Genomic DNA, 24,430 nt, shown 5'->3' with positions numbered 1-24,430 from the left:
CAGGAATGATACTAGATTACTGGTGAGTCCTTTGAGATGCAAGATCCACTGCACGATGCAAGAGGATCATCGGCTCGTATTGCGACAAGAAGATAACATGTCCGATGACTGCATGCTATATCATGCAGCGATCAAGAACTGTCTAGGTGCAAGATATGTGGGACCTCGAGATGGAAGCAAAAGAGTAGGAGGAATTCCGTTGTCCGGATCAACGTGGTTGTTAAGAAGAATGAAAAGCCGCAGGCGGCGAAAGTTCTTCGTTACTTTCCCCTTGTTCCACGACTGCAGCGGATGTTCATGTCCAGTAAGACATCTGTTGACATGTTGTGGCACAAGAAAGGTCTACTCGGATGGTTTTTTGAGGCATCCACGAGACGGAGAGGCATGGAAGGCATTTGATAGAAGATATACTCACTTCAGTGGCGATCCACGCAGCGTTCGCTAGCCTTAGCTAGTGATGGCTTTAATCCTTCGGAAATCTCAGCTCAAGGTACTCGATTTGGCCCGTGATTCTCATCCCCTACAACCTGCCCCCATGGAGTTGTATGAGACCCAGCTCTTTCTTGCTGTCTATGATTATCCCCGGTCCCAAGATGCCTGGTAATGACATAGATGTCTACTTACAGCCGCTGATAGATGAGTTGAAGCAGCTGTGGGGTGGTGTTGATACGTACGACGCTAGCGAGAAAAAAACATTCAAGCTGCATGCTGCGTTGTTGTGGACAATCAGCGATTTTCCAGGGTTGGGCAACTTATCTGGGTGGAATACGTACGGTGGGAGAGCATGTCCTACGTGCAACCTGGATGCCGAGTCTAAGCGACTCACGTTTAGTCAGAAATGGTGTTTCATGGGTCATCGGCGCTTTCTGAATCAAAGCCACAGATTTCGGCAGGACCGGGTCCGATTTGATGGGAAGGTAGAGGTCAGAGGTCCGCCTATAATATTGTCGGGTGGAGATATTTTGAGACAGTTGGATAATGTGCATGTCAAGCTTGGTAAGGTGCAAACGGAAGCCGGTAAAAGAGCGCGCGGACAACAGGCTGCATTACAAGATGAGTCTCCTTGGAAAAAAAGGAGTATATTCTTTGATCTTCCATATTGGGAGTATAATTTGTTGCGTCACAATCTGGACGTGATGCACATAGAGAAGAATGTGTGCGACAACATTATCTACACGATACTGAACGACAGTGGTAAGTCCAAGGACAACCTCAAAGCTCGAAAAGACCTCCAGCTGATGGGAATTAGGCGTGAACTTTGGCCACGAGAAGATGGAAAATATCCCATTGCAATATTCTCCATGTCGAATTCACAGAAGGACGTTTTTCTTAGGAACTTAAAGAATGTGGTCTTTCCAGATGGTCATTCGAGTAACATATCTCGCTGTATTGACCTACAACAGCGAAAAATTTCCGGCTTGAAAAGTCACGACAACCACATTCTCATGGAACATCTTCTCCCAATAGCTATCAGGAATGTATTGGAAGCCCCAGTGGCAGTCGTCCTGGCTGATTTGTCAACTTTCTTTCGACGACTATGCAGTAAATCTATAGACCCTGAACAACTTCCTCTCCTACAGGAACATGTGATCCTCACTCTTTGTCAAATGGAGATAATTTCCCACCATCTTTCTTCACAGTCATGGTACACCTAACCGCGCATCTGGTTGAAGAGGTACGCCTAGGAGGCCCGGTGCATTATAGGTGGATGTATCCAATTGAAAGGTACCTATAAGACTAATTTTACATTTGAGTTATTTCAAAAGTTAACAACCTAACACGTATCTCGCTCGTAAAGGTACCTAGGTCGTCTTAAGCAGTACGTGCGTAATAAGGCAGCACCGGAAGGATCAATTGCCGAGGGCTACTTATCTGATGAGATTCTCACTTTTTGTTCGAGATATCTAGATAACGTTGAAAGCAGGATCAATCGACCATTGCGTGTCGATGATCGACCGAGTGAAGATGCGACTAATAACGCGACCAGCATGTTCCCACTAATTGGCAAAGCGGTAGGGGCTTCCGAGAGTTTGAATCTTTCACCAACCGAGAGACTTCAAGCACATCGTCACGTATTGGTCAATTGCGCAGGTGTAGAGAATTTCTTAGAGTAAGTGCAGTTATTAACCTTAGAATCATATTGTACCCGAAGGCAATATTTGTTTATACCTTTAACAGTACATCCACACGGTATACTCAGGGATTTTAGGGCTAGTAGAAAAAGACAGCTACGAAGTATTGGCAAAAGAAATGAAGCCTACATTGACAGGGTTGTCCATAGAGAATTCGCCGAGTGGTTCAAGAATGAGGTGAATCTTCTGTACGGCTCTTCCATTTATAGTTTCGTTAATATATTGCCTCCTGCCACTCAACTCTAAAAATAATTATATCATTGGTAGATACCACTGGGAAGTACGATGCACCCGAGAGAATTGCAGTGGCTCGCATGTGGCCCCAATATTCAGGCAAAGCGCTTTAAGGCGTACAATGTCAACGGATTCAAGTTTAGAACACTATCAAGAGAGGATGGAATGAGAACCCAAAATAGCGGGGTTTGTGTCACATCTGACACTAGAAGTTATGCAAGCGCTCGTGACAGTAACATGGCTGTTGGTGGCGTCTCCTATTATGGAAGATTGGTAGATATCATTGAGATGAATTACAGTGGCCAATTCTCTGTGGCCTTGTTTAGATGCATTTGGGCAGACACCACGTCTGGTAGAGGCATAAAACAAGACATTTTGGGACACACCTGTGTTAACTTTAGCAATCCGATTCATACTGGGGATCGTGAAGATGACGAGTCGTACATTCTTGCTTCCGAGGCTCGCCTTGTATACTATGTGGAGGATGAGGTCGATAAGGAATGGAGCGTAGTGGTCCATGTGAAGCCGAGAGATTTGTTCGACATGGGTGAATACAATGAACAATGTGAGGTCGAACTTTCCCTCCAACAAAGTTGACTGATTTGTCTAAGTGTGATATTGAAGGTATCTCGTTGACAAGGGATGGCAACTTAGAAGAACCCACACCTAACACAATCGAAACCGGTGAAGAGGTTGCTGATTCATAGATATATTTGGCTACCAATATATGACATGCACACTTGTACCTTTCCCTTTATTATACTCTTGAAATTTTATTTATAAGCAAATAGCATAATAATAAAAATCAGTCGTCTGGATCGACTTTGATCTTATTTAATTTTGCCTTTTTTAAGTGTATGGATCTTGAGAATACGTTAGCAAGACATGTATACTTAGAGTTCTCACGCTCACCCTTTTATGTGTTGGGACTAAGCAGGAAAATTAGAAGAGAATGACCTCTTTATGTGTGCCAGCAGCTTTTTTTTCGTCCGCTCGATGCAAGAGGCATCTCCGTTCTCTTCACTTGAGCACACAATTTCATTCGCTAGAGATCTATGGTTCACCAAATCGCCTATTAGAGCATGGTTGGATGCATTCTCCGCACACAGTCACATAGGTACAGTTATTAGTAGGGCGCCTACTGAACTAATTTCGGTACGTATCCAAACTGACTGACCAATCAAGGGTTCTATAACCATAACCATAAGACAAAGCCAACTATCTGATGATTTATACTACTCTGAACGTTGTAGGATTTGTGTCAATTCGGAGCAAAGTATCGAAAGAAATTTGGCTTCGAATTCTTAACAACTACAAATGCTAGACATTCCCATAAAATACTGGAGGAGATCAAGGTATAAATCAGCTTATTAATTGTTATTATTATTATTGTTACTGTTATTATTTTGGATATCACTTTAATAATTTGCAAGATATTAAGTCTCAATTAATGTTAACATATATATTATTGGATTTAAAAAAAGTAAAATCAAACTATATATATATAGAGTACAGTTGCATGCTAGGGATAGGATAATTGGTACAATTATTGGTTTGAATATATAGATATAGTTTCTTTTCATTCTATTTTAAATATACATACTCCCATAAGTACCTATTTAGGTCTCATTACGTTATTAAATTTTTTTCTGATAAAATATATAGTTTTCTTGTGTTTAATAAAATTCAATAGTAAACATAAAAATATTAAAAAAATAAAAAAATATTTTTTTAGAATGTTATAATTTATTATTTTACCTTTTTTACATAAATTTTTTTTAACATAACATATAAACAAACAAATTTTGTTATGTTATTCTATCCAACAAAATTGTTAAATTAAAAAATATTTTTATACGAGCTATTTAAATACAGGGTTTTTAAAAATCACTTAAAAGAATTGTTATTTTGTAGAAGTTCACCCAAATTGGTAGTAGATTTTATGTAGATTTCTTATTTTTAGTATTTTTCTTTAGTTTATAAAATATGATTTTCCGAGAACAAAAAAAAAAGTGAAGAAAAACTTGAGATTTTTTCTTTTCTTGTTGGTTATTAATTAGTTGCACGAGGACTTTTTCAACATGGTCAAGAATGATCCACAGCTGAATCTATATTCGATTTCAATGGTGACTGCAGCAATATAACATAACTATCAAAAACTACTAAGTCAACATATTTTAAATAATACTAATGACGAACGTCTTAATGATACTAATCTATTTTCTGGTTTGGTTATAAAGGTAATATGGGTATCCAACTTTTCATTAAATTTTGGTTAATGTTTTAAAACTTTCAATTTTTAACTGTATCAGTTTAATTAACGATTTAATTTTTAGAACCTTAAATGGGTTTGCATTATTATGACATATGCGGATCATCATCTTCGGCTATGTGCTGTGATTGCTATGAATGAACTTCTCCATAAAGCATATATATTTGAGGCAAAATCTTTTTTACTATATTCTTGAGAACTCAAGCAGAACGTAGTAAATAGTATCGGGTTAAAAGATAAAATTTTGGGATAAATCTTGCTGAATTTAGTCAACAAATCCCCTCCCCATGAACACTTTCAGAGAACTCTATGTAATGGCTGCGTAGTTTGTTGGAATGCCCAATTGTTCTGATGATTCTTTTGTTCTGATTTAGGCTCGATGCGAGAACAATCTCTTGGTTGAACTGGATATTGCGGCTCGAGAGAAATTCTATTTCATAGAAGAAGGACTCACAAAAATCTGGGAACGTAAGTCTAACAAACCTTGTAGAATATGGCAGCCAGACCATTTTCTCTGTAAAGTTTAGTAATGTTATTCAAATTGTTTTGTTGCGATTTAACTTTCAGGAATATCTCAAGAAGAGCTTCAAGAGAAATCAGAAGATTTAGGGGAGATAGTTCCAGACTCACTGGAAGAAGAACTCGTGCCCAGCAACAGTTCCGACGAGGAGGTTTGGATCGATGACAAGGCTACCATGAGAAATTATGATCTCAATAAAACACCAGACGAGAACCAGATAGAATGATCCAGCTCTCACCTGATTTCTTCTGATGGTGTTTTTGTCAAATAATATGACTCATTATTAGCTTATTTGCATCCTAGTAATGTTTTCGTTGTTATGTCTAGTTGTTTTTGTGTTTTTGCACAGAGTTCAACATAGATTCATTTCAAACACAAAGATGTTTAGCTGACCTATTCAAATTTTTTCGGTACATTTTTATTACTTTTACTATGGTTAAATTTTTATTGCCTACTTGATGCTAGCTATTCGAAGAATTTGTGGTGAAAATTGTATTTCCAACAAATACAGTAGTTAATTCTTGAATTCACTGCCAATATTCAATTAAATAAAACTAATACGTAAGTTAAAGGTTCTCATCCCACCATATCTCCAAATATGTTTAGAAGATTTGAAAAAGTATAATCTGTAACAAAATATAATGCGGATAGAGGAGTTTGGTATCCACTTCTTTTTTCCTATCTTACCCTTAATTTTATAATCTAAGATTGCGTCCTCAATCATGTATTCACATTCTGTAAATTCTATATTAATCCACTAGAGAATTATGTAATTGCTTCATTTAGGAGTACATATAATTCACTCTTAAATATAATCAACATAAAATTATATTTTTTCAATTTTTTAAAATTTACATTATTTATTAAAATAATGATATAATGAATGTACTGTTGCAAAAAAATGAAAATAACTTCATAAATATATTTTTTGTTGAAAGAAAACATAACTCAATAAATGTAAAGTCTAATTTAAATAACTATAGTTAAATAAAATAAATAATAAAAAACGGATAAAAAATTTAAAATTTTTTTTAAAAGAAATCATTATTCTCATACACAATGACATAGAATTTTAGCATTATCCTTTTCTATATGCATCTATTTTTTTAGTTTTTATCCATAGTTCTGTGCTTTATTTTAATAAACAACATTATTTATTGAAATATCAATTTAAATTTCAATATTGTCTATATTGAGAAGAAAGGTTTATTATTAACAGAAATTCTCTTGTACACTGTCAGTTACTTTACATAAAAAATAAATTCACCCATTTTAAAGCAACTTTATTAAATTCTTATGTAAATCATTGTTACGTATTTTGATAGAATAAAAACAAAATAGTTTACACATGATTTTTTTTAAATTAATGTATAAAGAATAATTTTTTCCTTTAAATTATTATATGATATTATTTTAATGTACTCTTGGTACCTATAACATAATGCTTTTAGTATTATACATATATTAATTTAAAATTAACTATTCTACATGTTAAAAAAATTGAATAAGTTATAAAAATTTTTATTTACTTATTCAATACAAAATTTTTGAATGCTTGAAGTCTTAATTTTTTCTTAGAATGATAAAATATGAAGTAAAAAGCAACTATGAAAAATAAGTGCCTATATAATATGTATACATCTAGATATCTAAATCAAATAAGAAAGTAATTAGTTAACAACTCAAAAGTTAATACAATGGATAGTTATGGATCAAAGTAGTGAACAAAAATAAAAGTTGGGATAATGGTATGATACTAATTGATTGCGATTGGGGTTAATAGAAGAAGAAACAAAAAAAAAGGAATTTAAATGAAACAAGGCAACATAATAATGATGACAGAACAATAATAGTTATACATGTAAAAAGAATAAAAAAATAATAGTGTAAAATAGGATGAGATGATAAAATCAAAATAAAATTAATAACTTAGAAATAATAATAAAATTAAAGATAATTAAATATGTTCGATATAAGATTAAATAAATAAATTTTTTTATATATTAGAATTATGCATAAAAATAAGGTGAATTTTGAATTTAAATTTTTAAATTTGCTTCAAATTAAATAGGATTGAAAAAATCAATAAATTTTATATATAAATAAATGACTAATTTATAAATAATGTTAGTAAATTTTTTTCTTGATTTTATTACACATGATAACAACATAATTCCTTTTTATTATTTTTTAATTTAAATCTATTTATTTTATATTTCTTACAATTATTAAATACCTTAAAATATTTTATTTTTTATAATTTAATTTTTAATTATTCAACAATTTATAATTATTGATATTAAATTAGGATAACATTTTTGACTTTTTTTACCTATATCTTTTTCCGATAACATATACATATCTTTAATGTGTGCTTTTATAATTTAACATTTTAAAAGTCTTTTATAGCAATTTTAATTTTAACAAAATATCATATAACTAAGGCTACGTTAATTTTGAAATGATGAAAAAAAAACTTATTTGACAAATTTAAAGGGTGAATAATATATTAACACCAATACTAAAATACGATATAAATAGGATCATGTTAATATTAAAATAAAAAAATAATAATTTAATAAATTTGACGAAGTAATAATATATTAAAAATATTAAATTAATTTTTTAAAATAATAAAAAAGCGGCTATATAAGCACGTTAGTGTCTTGTTGAACCGCTAGTACATAATAAGGCAAATTATATTCGTATGTAGCATTTGTTTTGGTCTTTAATTTGAAATATTTTGGTAGAATATATATCATTATAGTCTTATTGTTTTATATATTGGGATTAGTGAACAAAATTAAACATTGATATATTATCTATGTTACAATTATGAAAACGTGATTTAGTGGTGTTTTATTTGGGGTTTCCATTAGTGAGTTTATATAATACGTGAATATAGGCTGAATTAGAAGTGGTGTAGTGGGTTTATACTAACTCAAGGCCCACACCACCATTAAGCCTCGAAGCAGTTAATGTAAAAAAATGAAAATCAAAATTTCCTCACATGAGCCCCTGTTGCGCACACATCTTCTCCCATAGCTGAACCCTTGTTTTCACTCTCCCTCCTTGGTTGTTTCTGAGCAGCACTTGCGTCGTTGGTGCGTCCTCGCTTCCCTCGCCTTCGTCAGTCACATCCTCTTCCACTCGGTCGTAGTGCTCGTTCAGGTAACAAGTTTCAGCTCTTTCATGCTCATAATTTTTTTTTTCAATTAAGTTAACTTTAATTTGAATTCTATGTGGGTATGAACATTCACAGATGAAATATAAGTCATTTGGGGTTGCATGTTCTAATCTTCAATGTATTTGTTCAAGAGGGTTAAAGTATATGGCCACTGATAGTTCCTTCTAATTTCTAAGTTAAATATATTAAGTAAAAAATATTCTTTTGATTAAAAAAAATTGCGATTTGCACAACTGCTATGAATATGAACATTGATAACGGGAATGGTTAATCTAATGGAGTATATATTGTTCATGCAAATTAGGGAATATTAACTTTAGTCATATTTTCTTAATTAACTCTGTTAGGATTATTAATGATGGATGTTAACTTTAACCATGGTTTCTTAATTTTTTATAGTTATGATTATTAATGATGGATGTTAATTAAGAAACCATCATAACTATAAAAAATTAAGAAACCATGGTTAAAGTTAACATCCATCATTAATAATCCTAACAGAGTTAATTAAGAAAATATGACTAAAGTTAATATTCCCTAATTTGCATGAACAATATATACTCCATTAGATTAACCATTCCCGTTATCAATGTTCATATTCATAGCAGTTGTGCAAATCGCAATTTTTTTTAATCAAAAGAATATTTTTTACTTAATATATTTAACTTAGAAATTAGAAGGAACTATCAGTGGCCATATACTTTAACCCTCTTGAACAAATACATTGAAGATTAGAACATGCAACCCCAAATGACTTATATTTCATCTGTGAATGTTCATACCCACATAGAATTCAAATTAAAGTTAACTTAATTGAAAAAAAAAAATTATGAGCATGAAAGAGCTGAAACTTGTTACCTGAACGAGCACTACGACCGAGTGGAAGAGGATGTGACTGACGAAGGCGAGGGAAGCGAGGACGCACCAACGACGCAAGTGCTGCTCAGAAACAACCAAGGAGGGAGAGTGAAAACAAGGGTTCAGCTATGGGAGAAGATGTGTGCGCAACAGGGGCTCATGTGAGGAAATTTTGATTTTCATTTTTTTACATTAACTGCTTCGAGGCTTAATGGTGGTGTGGGCCTTGAGTTAGTATAAACCCACTACACCACTTCTAATTCAGCCTATATTCACGTATTATATAAACTCACTAATGGAAACCCCAAATAAAACACCACTAAATCACGTTTTCATAATTGTAACATAGATAATATATCAATGTTTAATTTTGTTCACTAATCCCAATATATAAAACAATAAGACTATAATGATATATATTCTACCAAAATATTTCAAATTAAAGACCAAAACAAATGCTACATACGAATATAATTTGCCTTATTATGTACTAGCGGTTCAACAAGACACTAACGTGCTTATATAGCCGCTTTTTTATTATTTTAAAAAATTAATTTAATATTTTTAATATATTATTACTTCGTCAAATTTATTAAATTATTATTTTTTTATTTTAATATTAACATGATCCTATTTATATCGTATTTTAGTATTGGTGTTAATATATTATTCACCCTTTAAATTTGTCAAATAAGTTTTTTTTTTCATCATTTCAAAATTAACGTAGCCTTAGTTATATGATATTTTGTTAAAATTAAAATTGCTATAAAAGACTTTTAAAATGTTAAATTATAAAAGCACACATTAAAGATATGTATATGTTATCGGAAAAAGATATAGGTAAAAAAAGTCAAAAATGTTATCCTAATTTAATATCAATAATTATAAATTGTTGAATAATTAAAAATTAAATTATAAAAAATAAAATATTTTAAGGTATTTAATAATTGTAAGAAATATAAAATAAATAGATTTAAATTAAAAAATAATAAAAAGGAATTATGTTGTTATCATGTGTAATAAAATCAAGAAAAAAATTTACTAACATTATTTATAAATTAGTCATTTATTTATATATAAAATTTATTGATTTTTTCAATCCTATTTAATTTGAAGCAAATTTAAAAATTTAAATTCAAAATTCACCTTATTTTTATGCATAATTCTAATATATAAAAAAATTTATTTATTTAATCTTATATCGAACATATTTAATTATCTTTAATTTTATTATTATTTCTAAGTTATTAATTTTTATTTTGATTTTATCATCTCATCCTATTTTACACTATTATTTTTTTATTCTTTTTACATGTATAACTATTATTGTTCTGTCATCATTATTATGTTGCCTTGTTTCATTTAAATTCCTTTTTTTTTGTTTCTTCTTCTATTAACCCCAATCGCAATCAATTAGTATCATACCATTATCCCAACTTTTATTTTTGTTCACTACTTTGATCCATAACTATCCATTGTATTAACTTTTGAGTTGTTAACTAATTACTTTCTTATTTGATTTAGATATCTAGATGTATACATATTATATAGGCACTTATTTTTCATAGTTGCTTTTTACTTCATATTTTATCATTCTAAGAAAAAATTAAGACTTCAAGCATTCAAAAATTTTGTATTGAATAAGTAAATAAAAATTTTTATAACTTATTCAATTTTTTTAACATGTAGAATAGTTAATTTTAAATTAATATATGTATAATACTAAAAGCATTATGTTATAGGTACCAAGAGTACATTAAAATAATATCATATAATAATTTAAAGGAAAAAATTATTCTTTATACATTAATTTAAAAAAAATCATGTGTAAACTATTTTGTTTTTATTCTATCAAAATACGTAACAATGATTTACATAAGAATTTAATAAAGTTGCTTTAAAATGGGTGAATTTATTTTTTATGTAAAGTAACTGACAGTGTACAAGAGAATTTCTGTTAATAATAAACCTTTCTTCTCAATATAGACAATATTGAAATTTAAATTGATATTTCAATAAATAATGTTGTTTATTAAAATAAAGCACAGAACTATGGATAAAAACTAAAAAAATAGATGCATATAGAAAAGGATAATGCTAAAATTCTATGTCATTGTGTATGAGAATAATGATTTCTTTTAAAAAAAATTTTAAATTTTTTATCCGTTTTTTATTATTTATTTTATTTAACTATAGTTATTTAAATTAGACTTTACATTTATTGAGTTATGTTTTCTTTCAACAAAAAATATATTTATGAAGTTATTTTCATTTTTTTGCAACAGTACATTCATTATATCATTATTTTAATAAATAATGTAAATTTTAAAAAATTGAAAAAATATAATTTTATGTTGATTATATTTAAGAGTGAATTATATGTACTCCTAAATGAAGCAATTACATAATTCTCTAGTGGATTAATATAGAATTTACAGAATGTGAATACATGATTGAGGACGCAATCTTAGATTATAAAATTAAGGGTAAGATAGGAAAAAAGAAGTGGATACCAAACTCCTCTATCCGCATTATATTTTGTTACAGATTATACTTTTTCAAATCTTCTAAACATATTTGGAGATATGGTGGGATGAGAACCTTTAACTTACGTATTAGTTTTATTTAATTGAATATTGGCAGTGAATTCAAGAATTAACTACTGTATTTGTTGGAAATACAATTTTCACCACAAATTCTTCGAATAGCTAGCATCAAGTAGGCAATAAAAATTTAACCATAGTAAAAGTAATAAAAATGTACCGAAAAAATTTGAATAGGTCAGCTAAACATCTTTGTGTTTGAAATGAATCTATGTTGAACTCTGTGCAAAAACACAAAAACAACTAGACATAACAACGAAAACATTACTAGGATGCAAATAAGCTAATAATGAGTCATATTATTTGACAAAAACACCATCAGAAGAAATCAGGTGAGAGCTGGATCATTCTATCTGGTTCTCGTCTGGTGTTTTATTGAGATCATAATTTCTCATGGTAGCCTTGTCATCGATCCAAACCTCCTCGTCGGAACTGTTGCTGGGCACGAGTTCTTCTTCCAGTGAGTCTGGAACTATCTCCCCTAAATCTTCTGATTTCTCTTGAAGCTCTTCTTGAGATATTCCTGAAAGTTAAATCGCAACAAAACAATTTGAATAACATTACTAAACTTTACAGAGAAAATGGTCTGGCTGCCATATTCTACAAGGTTTGTTAGACTTACGTTCCCAGATTTTTGTGAGTCCTTCTTCTATGAAATAGAATTTCTCTCGAGCCGCAATATCCAGTTCAACCAAGAGATTGTTCTCGCATCGAGCCTAAATCAGAACAAAAGAATCATCAGAACAATTGGGCATTCCAACAAACTACGCAGCCATTACATAGAGTTCTCTGAAAGTGTTCATGGGGAGGGGATTTGTTGACTAAATTCAGCAAGATTTATCCCAAAATTTTATCTTTTAACCCGATACTATTTACTACGTTCTGCTTGAGTTCTCAAGAATATAGTAAAAAAGATTTTGCCTCAAATATATATGCTTTATGGAGAAGTTCATTCATAGCAATCACAGCACATAGCCGAAGATGATGATCCGCATATGTCATAATAATGCAAACCCATTTAAGGTTCTAAAAATTAAATCGTTAATTAAACTGATACAGTTAAAAATTGAAAGTTTTAAAACATTAACCAAAATTTAATGAAAAGTTGGATACCCATATTACCTTTATAACCAAACCAGAAAATAGATTAGTATCATTAAGACGTTCGTCATTAGTATTATTTAAAATATGTTGACTTAGTAGTTTTTGATAGTTATGTTATATTGCTGCAGTCACCATTGAAATCGAATATAGATTCAGCTGTGGATCATTCTTGACCATGTTGAAAAAGTCCTCGTGCAACTAATTAATAACCAACAAGAAAAGAAAAAATCTCAAGTTTTTCTTCACTTTTTTTTTTGTTCTCGGAAAATCATATTTTATAAACTAAAGAAAAATACTAAAAATAAGAAATCTACATAAAATCTACTACCAATTTGGGTGAACTTCTACAAAATAACAATTCTTTTAAGTGATTTTTAAAAAACCCTGTATTTAAATAGCTCGTATAAAAATATTTTTTAATTTAACAATTTTGTTGGATAGAATAACATAACAAAATTTGTTTGTTTATATGTTATGTTAAAAAAAATTTATGTAAAAAAGGTAAAATAATAAATTATAACATTCTAAAAAAATATTTTTTTATTTTTTTAATATTTTTATGTTTACTATTGAATTTTATTAAACACAAGAAAACTATATATTTTATCAGAAAAAAATTTAATAACGTAATGAGACCTAAATAGGTACTTATGGGAGTATGTATATTTAAAATAGAATGAAAAGAAACTATATCTATATATTCAAACCAATAATTGTACCAATTATCCTATCCCTAGCATGCAACTGTACTCTATATATATATAGTTTGATTTTACTTTTTTTAAATCCAATAATATATATGTTAACATTAATTGAGACTTAATATCTTGCAAATTATTAAAGTGATATCCAAAATAATAACAGTAACAATAATAATAATAACAATTAATAAGCTGATTTATACCTTGATCTCCTCCAGTATTTTATGGGAATGTCTAGCATTTGTAGTTGTTAAGAATTCGAAGCCAAATTTCTTTCGATACTTTGCTCCGAATTGACACAAATCCTACAACGTTCAGAGTAGTATAAATCATCAGATAGTTGGCTTTGTCTTATGGTTATGGTTATAGAACCCTTGATTGGTCAGTCAGTTTGGATACGTACCGAAATTAGTTCAGTAGGCGCCCTACTAATAACTGTACCTATGTGACTGTGTGCGGAGAATGCATCCAACCATGCTCTAATAGGCGATTTGGTGAACCATAGATCTCTAGCGAATGAAATTGTGTGCTCAAGTGAAGAGAACGGAGATGCCTCTTGCATCGAGCGGACGAAAAAAAAGCTGCTGGCACACATAAAGAGGTCATTCTCTTCTAATTTTCCTGCTTAGTCCCAACACATAAAAGGGTGAGCGTGAGAACTCTAAGTATACATGTCTTGCTAACGTATTCTCAAGATCCATACACTTAAAAAAGGCAAAATTAAATAAGATCAAAGTCGATCCAGACGACTGATTTTTATTATTATGCTATTTGCTTATAAATAAAATTTCAAGAGTATAATAAAGGGAAAGGTACAAGTGTGCATGTCATATATTGGTAGCCAAATATATCTATGAATCAGCAACCTCTTCACCGGTTTCGATTGTGTTAGGTGTGGGTTCTTCTAAGTTGCCATCCCTTGTCAACGAGATACCTTCAATATCACACTTAGACAAATCAGTCAGACTTTGTTGGAGGGAAAGTTCGACCTCACATTGTTCATTGTATTCACCCATGTCGAACAAATCTCTCGGCTTCACATGGACCACTACGCTCCATTCCTTATCGACCTCATCCTCCACATAGTATACAAGGCGAGCCTCGGAAGCAAGAATGTACGACTCGTCATCTTCACGATCCCCAGTATGAATCGGATTGCTAAAGTTAACACAGGTGTGTCCCAAAATGTCTTGCTTTATGCCTCTACCAGACGTGGTGTCTGCCCAAATGCATCTAAACAAGGCCACAGAGAATTGGCCACTGTAATTCATCTCAATGATATCTACCAATCTTCCATAATAGGAGACGCCACCAACAGCCATGTTACTGTCACGAGCGCTTGCATAACTTCTAGTGTCAGATGTGACACAAACCCCGCTATTTTGGGTTCTCATTCCATCCTCTCTTGATAGTGTTCTAAACTTGAATCCGTTGACATTGTACGCCTTAAAGCGCTTTGCCTGAATATTGGGGCCACATGCGAGCCACTGCAATTCTCTCGGGTGCATCGTACTTCCCAGTGGTATCTACCAATGATATAATTATTTTTAGAGTTGAGTGGTAGGAGGCAATATATTAACGAAACTATAAATGGAAGAGCCGTACAGAAGATTCACCTCATTCTTGAACCACTCGGCGAATTCTCTATGGACAACCCTGTCAATGTAGGCTTCGTTTCTTTTGCCAATACTTCGTAGCTGTCTTTTTCTACTAGCCCTAAAATCCCTGAGTATACCGTGTGGATGTACTGTTAAAGGTATAAACAAATTTTGCCTTCGGGTACAATATGATTCTAAGATTAATAACTGCACTTACTCTAAGAAATTCTCTACACCTGCGCAATTGACCAATACGTGACGATGTGCTTGAAGTCTCTCGGTTGGTGAAAGATTCAAACTCTCGGAAGCCCCTACCGCTTTGCCAATTAGTGGGAACATGCTGGTCGCGTTATTAGTCGCATCTTCGCTCGGTCGATCATCGACACGCAATGGTCGATTGATCCTGCTTTCAACGTTATCTAGATATCTCGAACAAAAAGTGAGAATCTCATCAGATAAGTAGCCCTCGGCAATTGATCCTTCCGGTGCTGCCTTATTACGCACGTACTGCTTAAGACGACCTAGGTACCTTTACGAGCGAGATACGTGTTAGGTTGTTAACTTTTGAAATAACTCAAATGTAAAATTAGTCTTATAGGTACCTTTCAATTGGATACATCCACCTATAATGCACCGGGCCTCCTAGGCGTACCTCTTCAACCAGATGCGCGGTTAGGTGTACCATGACTGTGAAGAAAGATGGTGGGAAAATTATCTCCATTTGACAAAGAGTGAGGATCACATGTTCCTGTAGGAGAGGAAGTTGTTCAGGGTCTATAGATTTACTGCATAGTCGTCGAAAGAAAGTTGACAAATCAGCCAGGACGACTGCCACTGGGGCTTCCAATACATTCCTGATAGCTATTGGGAGAAGATGTTCCATGAGAATGTGGTTGTCGTGACTTTTCAAGCCGGAAATTTTTCGCTGTTGTAGGTCAATACAGCGAGATATGTTACTCGAATGACCATCTGGAAAGACCACATTCTTTAAGTTCCTAAGAAAAACGTCCTTCTGTGAATTCGACATGGAGAATATTGCAATGGGATATTTTCCATCTTCTCGTGGCCAAAGTTCACGCCTAATTCCCATCAGCTGGAGGTCTTTTCGAGCTTTGAGGTTGTCCTTGGACTTACCACTGTCGTTCAGTATCGTGTAGATAATGTTGTCGCACACATTCTTCTCTATGTGCATCACGTCCAGATTGTGACGCAACAAATTATACTCCCAATATGGAAGATCAAAGAATATACTCCTTTTTTTCCAAGGAGACTCATCTTGTAATGCAGCCTGTTGTCCGCGCGCTCTTTTACCGGCTTCCGTTTGCACCTTACCAAGCTTGACATGCACATTATCCAACTGTCTCAAAATATCTCCACCCGACAATATTATAGGCGGACCTCTGACCTCTACCTTCCCATCAAATCGGACCCGGTCCTGCCGAAATCTGTGGCTTTGATTCAGAAAGCGCCGATGACCCATGAAACACCATTTCTGACTAAACGTGAGTCGCTTAGACTCGGCATCCAGGTTGCACGTAGGACATGCTCTCCCACCGTACGTATTCCACCCAGATAAGTTGCCCAACCCTGGAAAATCGCTGATTGTCCACAACAACGCAGCATGCAGCTTGAATGTTTTTTTCTCGCTAGCGTCGTACGTATCAACACCACCCCACAGCTGCTTCAACTCATCTATCAACGGCTGTAAGTAGACATCTATGTCATTACCAGGCATCTTGGGACCGGGGATAATCATAGACAGCAAGAAAGAGCTGGGTCTCATACAACTCTATGGGGGCAGGTTGTAGGGGATGAGAATCACGGGCCAAATCGAGTACCTTGAGCTGAGATTTCCGAAGGGATTAAAGCCATCACTAGCTAAGGCTAAGCGAACGCTGCGTGGATCGCCACTGAAGTGAGTATATCTTCTATCAAATGCCTTCCATGCCTCTCCGTCTCGTGGATGCCTCAAAAAACCATCCGAGTTAGGACCTTTCTTGTGCCACAACATGTCAACAGATGTCTTACTGGACATGAACATCCGCTGCAGTCGTGGAACAAGGGGAAAGTAACGAAGAACTTTCGCCGCCTGCGGCTTTCCTTTCTTCTTAACAACCACGTTGATCCGGACAACGGAATTCCTCCTACTCTTTTGCTTCCATCTCGAGGTCCCACATATCTTGCACCTAGACAGTTCTTGATCGCTGCCTTGATATAGCATGCAGTCATTCGGACATGCATCTATCTTCTTGTACGCAATACCGAGCTTTCGTATGATCCTCTTGGCATCGTGCAGTGAAGCCGGAATCTTTGCATGCTCAAAGGACTCACACAGTAACTCTAGTATCATTCCGAATGCCTTGTCGCTCACGCCGCACATGCACTTTATATGGTATAGCCTGACCAAGAAAGCCAACTTCGAGAATTTCGCACAACCCGGATACAATTCCTGCTCTCCATCCTCAAGCAGCTCATCAAAATGACGGGCCGCCTGACTAGGTTCGCTATACAAATAAGGCAATTCTTCGGCATCCCCCTCAACATCTTTGTTTCCCGAGTCATCTTCATCGACAACAGAACCTGGAAAGTTGAATGCCTCACGAACCATGTCGCGCAGTGGATCTCGGTAGACGCTACCAGGGCCAACTTCTTGTGTCTCAGTAGAACTGTCTCCTACGCGTCTCTCCCCGTGATGTAACCAAAAAGTATACTTAGCAGGAAACGGTTTTAATAGCAAGTGATCATAAGCATCCTCTCTAGTTTGGAATAGCCGGAACCCACACGAAGGACATGGACAATGTATCATCCCATCGGATGATGCATTAGCAAATGCGAAATCCAAAAATTTGTTCAACCCGGCCTTGTATTCGACACTACCTCGTGGCTTTGAGATCCAACTCTTATCTATATCCACTTTTATGATGTTCATATAAACAAATGCATAAAAATTTAATAAGGAAACACAAATAGAAAATAAAAAAAAATACGGACAAACTGTTCAACGGGATATATCAAAGGAAAAATTATTATAAAGAACCGTTAGGAAGATTTAATTATTAAAAAGGACCTTTAGTACCAACATTATTAAGGAGTAACTCATTTTATAATGTTTAAGTCCTAGAATCAAATCTTTTATAAATAATTTTTAATTTTGTGATCTTTACCCAACAAAAAATAAGACAAAAGATTATAAAAATAATAAAAAATTAAATAAATAAATAATAAAATTACTGAAAATGTTAAAAATATAATAATAATTAATATAAAAATTAAAAAAAATAAATAAACAGTTATAAATTAATATTTTAATAATGAAATTTCCCTAACAATCTATTAGACTAAATTTTTTAAAAGTAATTAACTACTTAATCCCAAGTGAATATTCATACATATTTATATAGTGTTGAGAATCAAACAACATATGTTAAAGATTATAACAAATAAGTAAAAGTATAGTTAAGAATATATTTAGTTCATTATAATAAGATTTGGTTCTTCTTCACCAATATTATAAAAAGATTTGGTCATTTTTAATAATTTTAGTATTAAATATCCTTTTTAATAATTAAAACTTCATAACGGGAGAGTAATATTCCATATTAATGCAGTAAGTAATCCAAAAGAGAGAACGGGAGAATAACCCGGAAATAAAACATAGATAAAGGTACTTGTATCCGGGCTAATTGATAGAATATAAATGGTATTAGGAAGGTTGCTTACTCATGGTCTAATTCTGCACGTTTAAAAAATTACTGGAAAGAAGAATTTCTGGTTCCGAAGCCAAAAAATGGAATGGAAAAGAAGAGATTCCTTAAAAAAAAATGGGAGGATATGAAGTTAGAGTATAAAGATATAAAACACAAAAATATAAATAACAGATCACAGAGCCCAAACAAACAACAAATCCTTTGAATATTTTCATGTGGAGAGTGAAATAAATTGAAAAATATTTTGGTGAGCATCTTTTCTTTTTTCAAAACTTGATTTCCATCTTCCAAGTTGCCTTTTCATTTTGCGGTATCATTATTCATTAGAGTTTCAGTGGTACATCCTGATTTATGTTTCATTTATGATGATTTTTATAGATACATTGAGGGTACAGTGAGATAAATCACGGTTCCTGATATGAGAAGTGTAACGAATTCATCATACAAATCATTAATCAAAGTAAACAATATAAGAAAATGGCTAATGCATGTGGGAAGTGAGACTTCCAAAAAAATGGTAGCCACATGTATGTTACATAAAGAAAGCCATCTTCATCCTTCTCTTCATATATGGTTTAAATAATTGCTCCTGTAAGAGTGAGTACATTGTCAACTAAAATGAAAATGGCCTTTTCAGCGCTTAAATATTGATATTATTACCAAAAGAGTATAACTAATACTCCACCTTAAATTTGTCATTTAGCAGCTGAATAAAGAAAATCAATGACCATGATCACTGGCTAAGAACTAACTTGTAAATACACATATCAGATACAGTTCAAGAATAATTAATTCAGTCCTATCACAATATAAAGAAACATATCAAGTGAAGAAAAATATAGTAAGAAGTCTAGTTGACAGCTTTATTATATCATGCTGCATATATTAATATCAACTAAAGTTGATGTAAAATATTTCATTGAAAGTAGCATACCGCTGTACTATTCTCAACTATACCATTGGAAAAACGATTTCACTTGGTCATAAAAGTGAACACAATTTGATTAGTATCATTCAAAACAGCTCCAACAGTCATATTAGATACATCTTGCTGCGTTATTTTTATCCAACCCCTCAAAAGTTCCTCACTTTCAATTTATTGTAAGGCTACATAAACAGCTCTACTAGTCATTTTATATTATTAAATAAAAGATTAATACTAAAGCAAACCAAATAGTACAAATCAAAGTAATCATGAACCAATTTGAAATATAAAAAGTGCTAGAATCTCAACACAATCTTAGGGAACAAACTCGGTCAATGAAGTAACAAAAAAGAGAAACTTAATAAAGTCTTGAACAGAGTACTTTTTTTTTTTGTGCAAAGGTCTTAAACAGAACAATAAGAAACAAAAAATGGGATTAACAAAGTACATAAGCTAAGGTTAGTAACTACGAATTCTAAAAAAATGTAACTATATAAGTAAACACGCAAAGTCCATATATAATATCTCCATCAATTTTCATACTTGGAAAATTGCCCAAAATCCTATCTTATGTAAATCAAGTTCTCTAAGAATAATTAGTATATAAACCAGCCAAGATATCTAACTGCAGAAACTAATTAAGTACCAATTTCAATATTCACATAAATAATAATACAAAGGAAATCACTAATTATTTTTTAAAAAAAATTCAAAGTAATAAAAATAAGTACATTAAAATTATTTCTCTAATTGAAGATTATTAAGTCAAATCTCACTTCCTACTATAACTATTACTTAAAAACTCTAAGTGCATACTGTACTCGTTGATTAATCGTTATGTGTATATGGTTACATACTATTTTAATTTATTTAATATATAAACTAAAAGAATGGTCAATCATCCATTCATAGGATACATATATGAAATAATATCTGATTAACAATTGCTTCTCTTCTAGTGACATGTAAACATAAAGAGACTGTCATATATATTCTGATTTATCTGCTCCCTCTCTATCTCTCTTTGATCTGTTTCCTTTTATAATAATGTATATTAGAAACTAGGCCTTGCAGCTTGTATTATGGCATAACAGCAGATAAAATGAGACAGCATAAATCATGCAGGGTGAAACCAGCAGCTATGTCTGAGTATATGAATCAACAAGTGACATAACATATATTTCTATAGACCACAACTAGAATAAAATTAGCTCGTTCATTCTTCCGTCCAGGCAAATGAAGAGAAATATATAATAAATGAATAAATGTATTAATTATTCTGTTGCAATCTGTTGAACATAACAGGTACCAATCAGTCAAACTGAAAATAGAATAAAGAGTCATGTATCTATATGTTTGTTATAACTTAGTAATTCCTCTTGATCTCAACAGTTAATTCATAAGTCAGAGTTTTTGGAAATTAGATTGTCACCAAATATACTATATTATCAATTATCCAACATTATCCAAAACTCACATAATATTGCTTATTTCAAATTAATATTACTAATAACAGGCAAAAGATGCAGTGGTGAGAAGTTGTCAATGCAGGTAAGTATTGGTTATAACACATAGGCAAAAATAAGGTTACATCAGGATCAAATACTTCTTACTATAACCCTCGCCTCACTAGGAAAATGATCAATTCCACTACTCACATATGCAAAAGATGAATGGATGCAATATTAATAAATAAAATTTATCATAATGGATTTCAAATTTCCAAGCTTAGAGGCAGACCATAGATGCAGGATAGAATGCAAAGAGCACAATGGAGATCGTTATGAAAACTGTAGTTTTTTCACATGCATGATTTTAATTATTTTTACCCTTCTTTTGGTCTAGTTTGACATTGAATTATTTGATCAGCACAAGTTAATGATGCATGGTGGTTATGGAAAAAATTGGAGACCTTCACTTACATGTATCAATAATTGACTTAATCTTGTTCCATCTATAGTTGAAAAATTAAATGAGCTTATATATACTAGTAATATTAAAGGATAAATATGTCAGAAGTAGCAAAATATAGAGAAGGATAAGCTTTACTAGTATCAAATTTTTATTAATTGGATGCACAATAGAAGATTTCGATCACACAATTAATTCTTCTTAATTCTCTTTCTATCCCTTATTGTTACAAATAATCCCAATAAAAGATTAATACTAAAGCAAACCAAATAGTACAAATCAAAGTAATCATGAACCAATTTGAAATATAAAAAGTGCTAGAATCTCAACACAATCTTAGGGAACAAACTCGGTCAATGAAGTAACAAAAAAGAGAAACTTAATAAAGTCTTGAACAGAGCACTTTTTTTTTGTGCAAAGGTCTTAAACAGAACAATAAGAAACAAAAAATGTGATTAACAAAGCACAGAAGCTAAGCTTAGTAACTACAAATTCTAAAAAAATGTAACTATATAAGTAAACACGCAAAGTCCATATATAATATCTCCATCAATTTTCATACTTGGAAAATTGCCCAAAATCCTATCTTATGTAAATCAAGTTCTCTAAGAATAATTAGTATATAAACGAGCCAAGGTATCTAACTGCAAAAACTAATTAAGTACCAATTTCAACTTTCACATAAATAATAATACAAGGGAATAACAGAGGAATTCATCGTTGATGATGATGGACAGAGGTATTATACTATAATATTTGTTATCTTTTGGAAGATAAACTTGCAATCTGCTAATTAATCGTACTGAATCAAATCCCTAACTCGAAATCGCTTCAATTAGCCACAATTTATAGAAGATATACCCAAATCCATGTTTAGAACTCTGAACCAATAATGAAAACCACAAGAAAAGCTCAATGTGGAAGAACAAACCGGTGAAAGTGGGAGGTAGCGATAGCTAGGATTCGCGCACTGGAGAGGACGGTGTTGGGATTTCACGCACCGCCAGTGAGATGCTCAACTTCGTCGCTGGTGATGGAACCACGGTTGGCCGCTGCGCGATTCGACGGCGAAGACGGAAGCGCCGAGTGGAGCAGATGGTACGCGGCTCTGCTCCCGCTCGTGTTTGGCTTGCTACCAAAATGAAGTGACGGGTTTCTGCAAATTTGGGGGGAGGAGGGTTTCAATTAATGGCAGTAAAGTAAATGGGGGAATTGAATTAAGGAATTGAATCTCACCTGGCAGAAGTTTCTGGGTGTACTCGCGGGTAGGTTGCGCCAGAGGGAGGTTGGGTGCTCTTCGCGCCTCTGCTCGTGCTTTCGTTCGCGCCAAGAGGTTAAGTGAAATCAGGAGGGTTAGTATGAAGATATATACACCAAATTCGAGGCGGTTCGGACTACACGGCCGATATCCAGGAAGGTTTAGCGGTACCTGCCAGACCGCCAATGATCTTTTCCGGGATCTTCTCAACTAGCGTCGTTTTTGGCATGAGCCGTTGTTTCTCCGCCGCTAGGTTCCGCATCTGTTGTAGTGTACACAAACACAAACAAATGCTTTCTAAAACTTAAATATGTTACCTACCAGAAATGTTTAAGTGGATCCTGATATAATTTAGATGTGTACAACATAACCTAGATTAATAGCGTATGCACAATCAATGGAACAGAGTATTAAGCAGTGAATGAAACAAATCAAATGCAGAAACAACACAATGGCCTCACCTCCAGAGACAGAGAGGCTGAGAATTGTGGAAGTGAACACCTCTAAGGCTCTAACGGGGCCATCATGCTCGTCGAACCTGTCGATGAGGGTTCCCATGCGGTAATCCCATAGTTGAATCACACCACTATGAAGACTCGCAAGGATCCAGGGCCTCTTGCTGTGGAAACTAAGCCCCTTCACTCGGTTACTCTTGGTCTCGAACTTGGTCAACATCTTCTTCTTCTTCCCCCTCTATCACAAACCACTCTTTCATGCCCTCTAACAAATTCAAATTACCAGAATAACTGGGAAGAAGAGATTTGAGTGATGAAGAGCGTGACCCTATAATCCGCATGAAAACTGGGAAGAAAAAAATTGTGTGATGAAGAGCAATCTTTGTGTGTACGTAATACCCTCTCTTTCCCTATATATATTCTACATCATCTATCATTTATGCACAACACACAAAATGGTATTAGTAAGGTCTGTTTTTATCTTGATCATCGTTACGTTTTTGCTCCTCCAACAATGTTCAGGAATAAGAGAACTCGCGAATAAGCCGCCGCCGCACTGTTTCTGGTGGATACCATTTTTACGTTGCGGTGGTATCGATGCCGTCCCTCCTGCCGGCAATAATTAAGATAATATAAAATTAATAATGTAAAACCCGCGCTAGGTGGGTTCCTTTTAGATTGGAATAAAGTTGCACACTATAGTGCTTGGTTATAACATCTATTTTTTTTTTCATTTTTACTTATGTTTAAAATTTTAGTAAAGTACTCCGTGCATGTATGATCTATGATAAGTATAATAAAAAAAAATTATTAAGATATTGTTAGATTAGATACTTAATATGGATTTTTTATATTAAATTAAATTATAAAAATAAAGATATATAATTTTTTCTATTACTTTTTAAAAGAATGCAAGAGTTTATAAAAAAAAATAAAAATATCGCTTAATTATAATAAACACAATA

At 33.0% G+C, this 24,430-nt stretch overlaps 3 protein-coding genes across 3 annotated transcripts; 1 reads left to right on the top strand and 2 right to left on the bottom strand.

Annotated features, from left to right (window-relative positions):
- Positions 1-593: 593 nt before the first annotated feature.
- On the top strand, positions 594-2,963 carry LOC112769674 (uncharacterized). Its single transcript, XM_025814160.1, has 4 exons — positions 594-1,645; positions 1,799-2,110; positions 2,201-2,309; positions 2,400-2,963. Exons 1-4 carry the CDS (start codon positions 594-596, stop codon positions 2,961-2,963), a joined length of 2,037 nt encoding a protein of 678 aa, XP_025669945.1.
- An 11,499-nt stretch (positions 2,964-14,462) lies between these two features.
- LOC112769671 (uncharacterized) lies at positions 14,463-16,944 on the bottom strand. Its single transcript, XM_025814156.1, has 4 exons — positions 15,812-16,944; positions 15,427-15,738; positions 15,228-15,336; positions 14,463-15,137 (listed from the first exon to the last, which is right to left on the bottom strand). Exons 1-4 carry the CDS (start codon positions 16,942-16,944, stop codon positions 14,463-14,465), a joined length of 2,229 nt encoding a protein of 742 aa, XP_025669941.1.
- A 54-nt stretch (positions 16,945-16,998) lies between these two features.
- Positions 16,999-18,138, bottom strand: LOC112769669 (uncharacterized). The gene has a single exon (XM_025814155.1). The coding sequence runs from the start codon at positions 18,136-18,138 to the stop codon at positions 16,999-17,001; it is 1,140 nt and encodes a 379-aa protein (XP_025669940.1).
- Positions 18,139-24,430: the final 6,292 nt, after the last annotated feature.

This window comes from Arachis hypogaea, chromosome 18, assembly GCF_003086295.3.
Source record: "Arachis hypogaea cultivar Tifrunner chromosome 18, arahy.Tifrunner.gnm2.J5K5, whole genome shotgun sequence".
Lineage (NCBI taxonomy): Eukaryota > Viridiplantae > Streptophyta > Magnoliopsida > Fabales > Fabaceae > Arachis > Arachis hypogaea.
Note: the sequence above shows the minus strand (reverse complement) of the source record. Positions and strands in the feature narration are given on the sequence as shown.

Excerpts from the sequence above, each read along its gene's own strand:
- LOC112769669 (XM_025814155.1), bottom strand. The coding sequence starts at position 18,138 with ATGAACATCATAAAAGTGGATATAGATAAGAGTTGGATCTCAAAGCCA.
- LOC112769671 (XM_025814156.1), bottom strand. The coding sequence starts at position 16,944 with ATGCCTGGTAATGACATAGATGTCTACTTACAGCCGTTGATAGATGAG. Across the intron at positions 15,337-15,426 it reads GGTGTAGAGAATTTCTTAGA|GGATTTTAGGGCTAGTAGAA; the intron begins GTAAGTGCAGTT and ends CGGTATACTCAG. Across the intron at positions 15,138-15,227 it reads CCGAGTGGTTCAAGAATGAG|ATACCACTGGGAAGTACGAT; the intron begins GTGAATCTTCTG and ends TATCATTGGTAG.
- LOC112769674 (XM_025814160.1), top strand. The coding sequence starts at position 594 with ATGCCTGGTAATGACATAGATGTCTACTTACAGCCGCTGATAGATGAG. Across the intron at positions 2,111-2,200 it reads GGTGTAGAGAATTTCTTAGA|GGATTTTAGGGCTAGTAGAA; the intron begins GTAAGTGCAGTT and ends CGGTATACTCAG. Across the intron at positions 2,310-2,399 it reads CCGAGTGGTTCAAGAATGAG|ATACCACTGGGAAGTACGAT; the intron begins GTGAATCTTCTG and ends TATCATTGGTAG.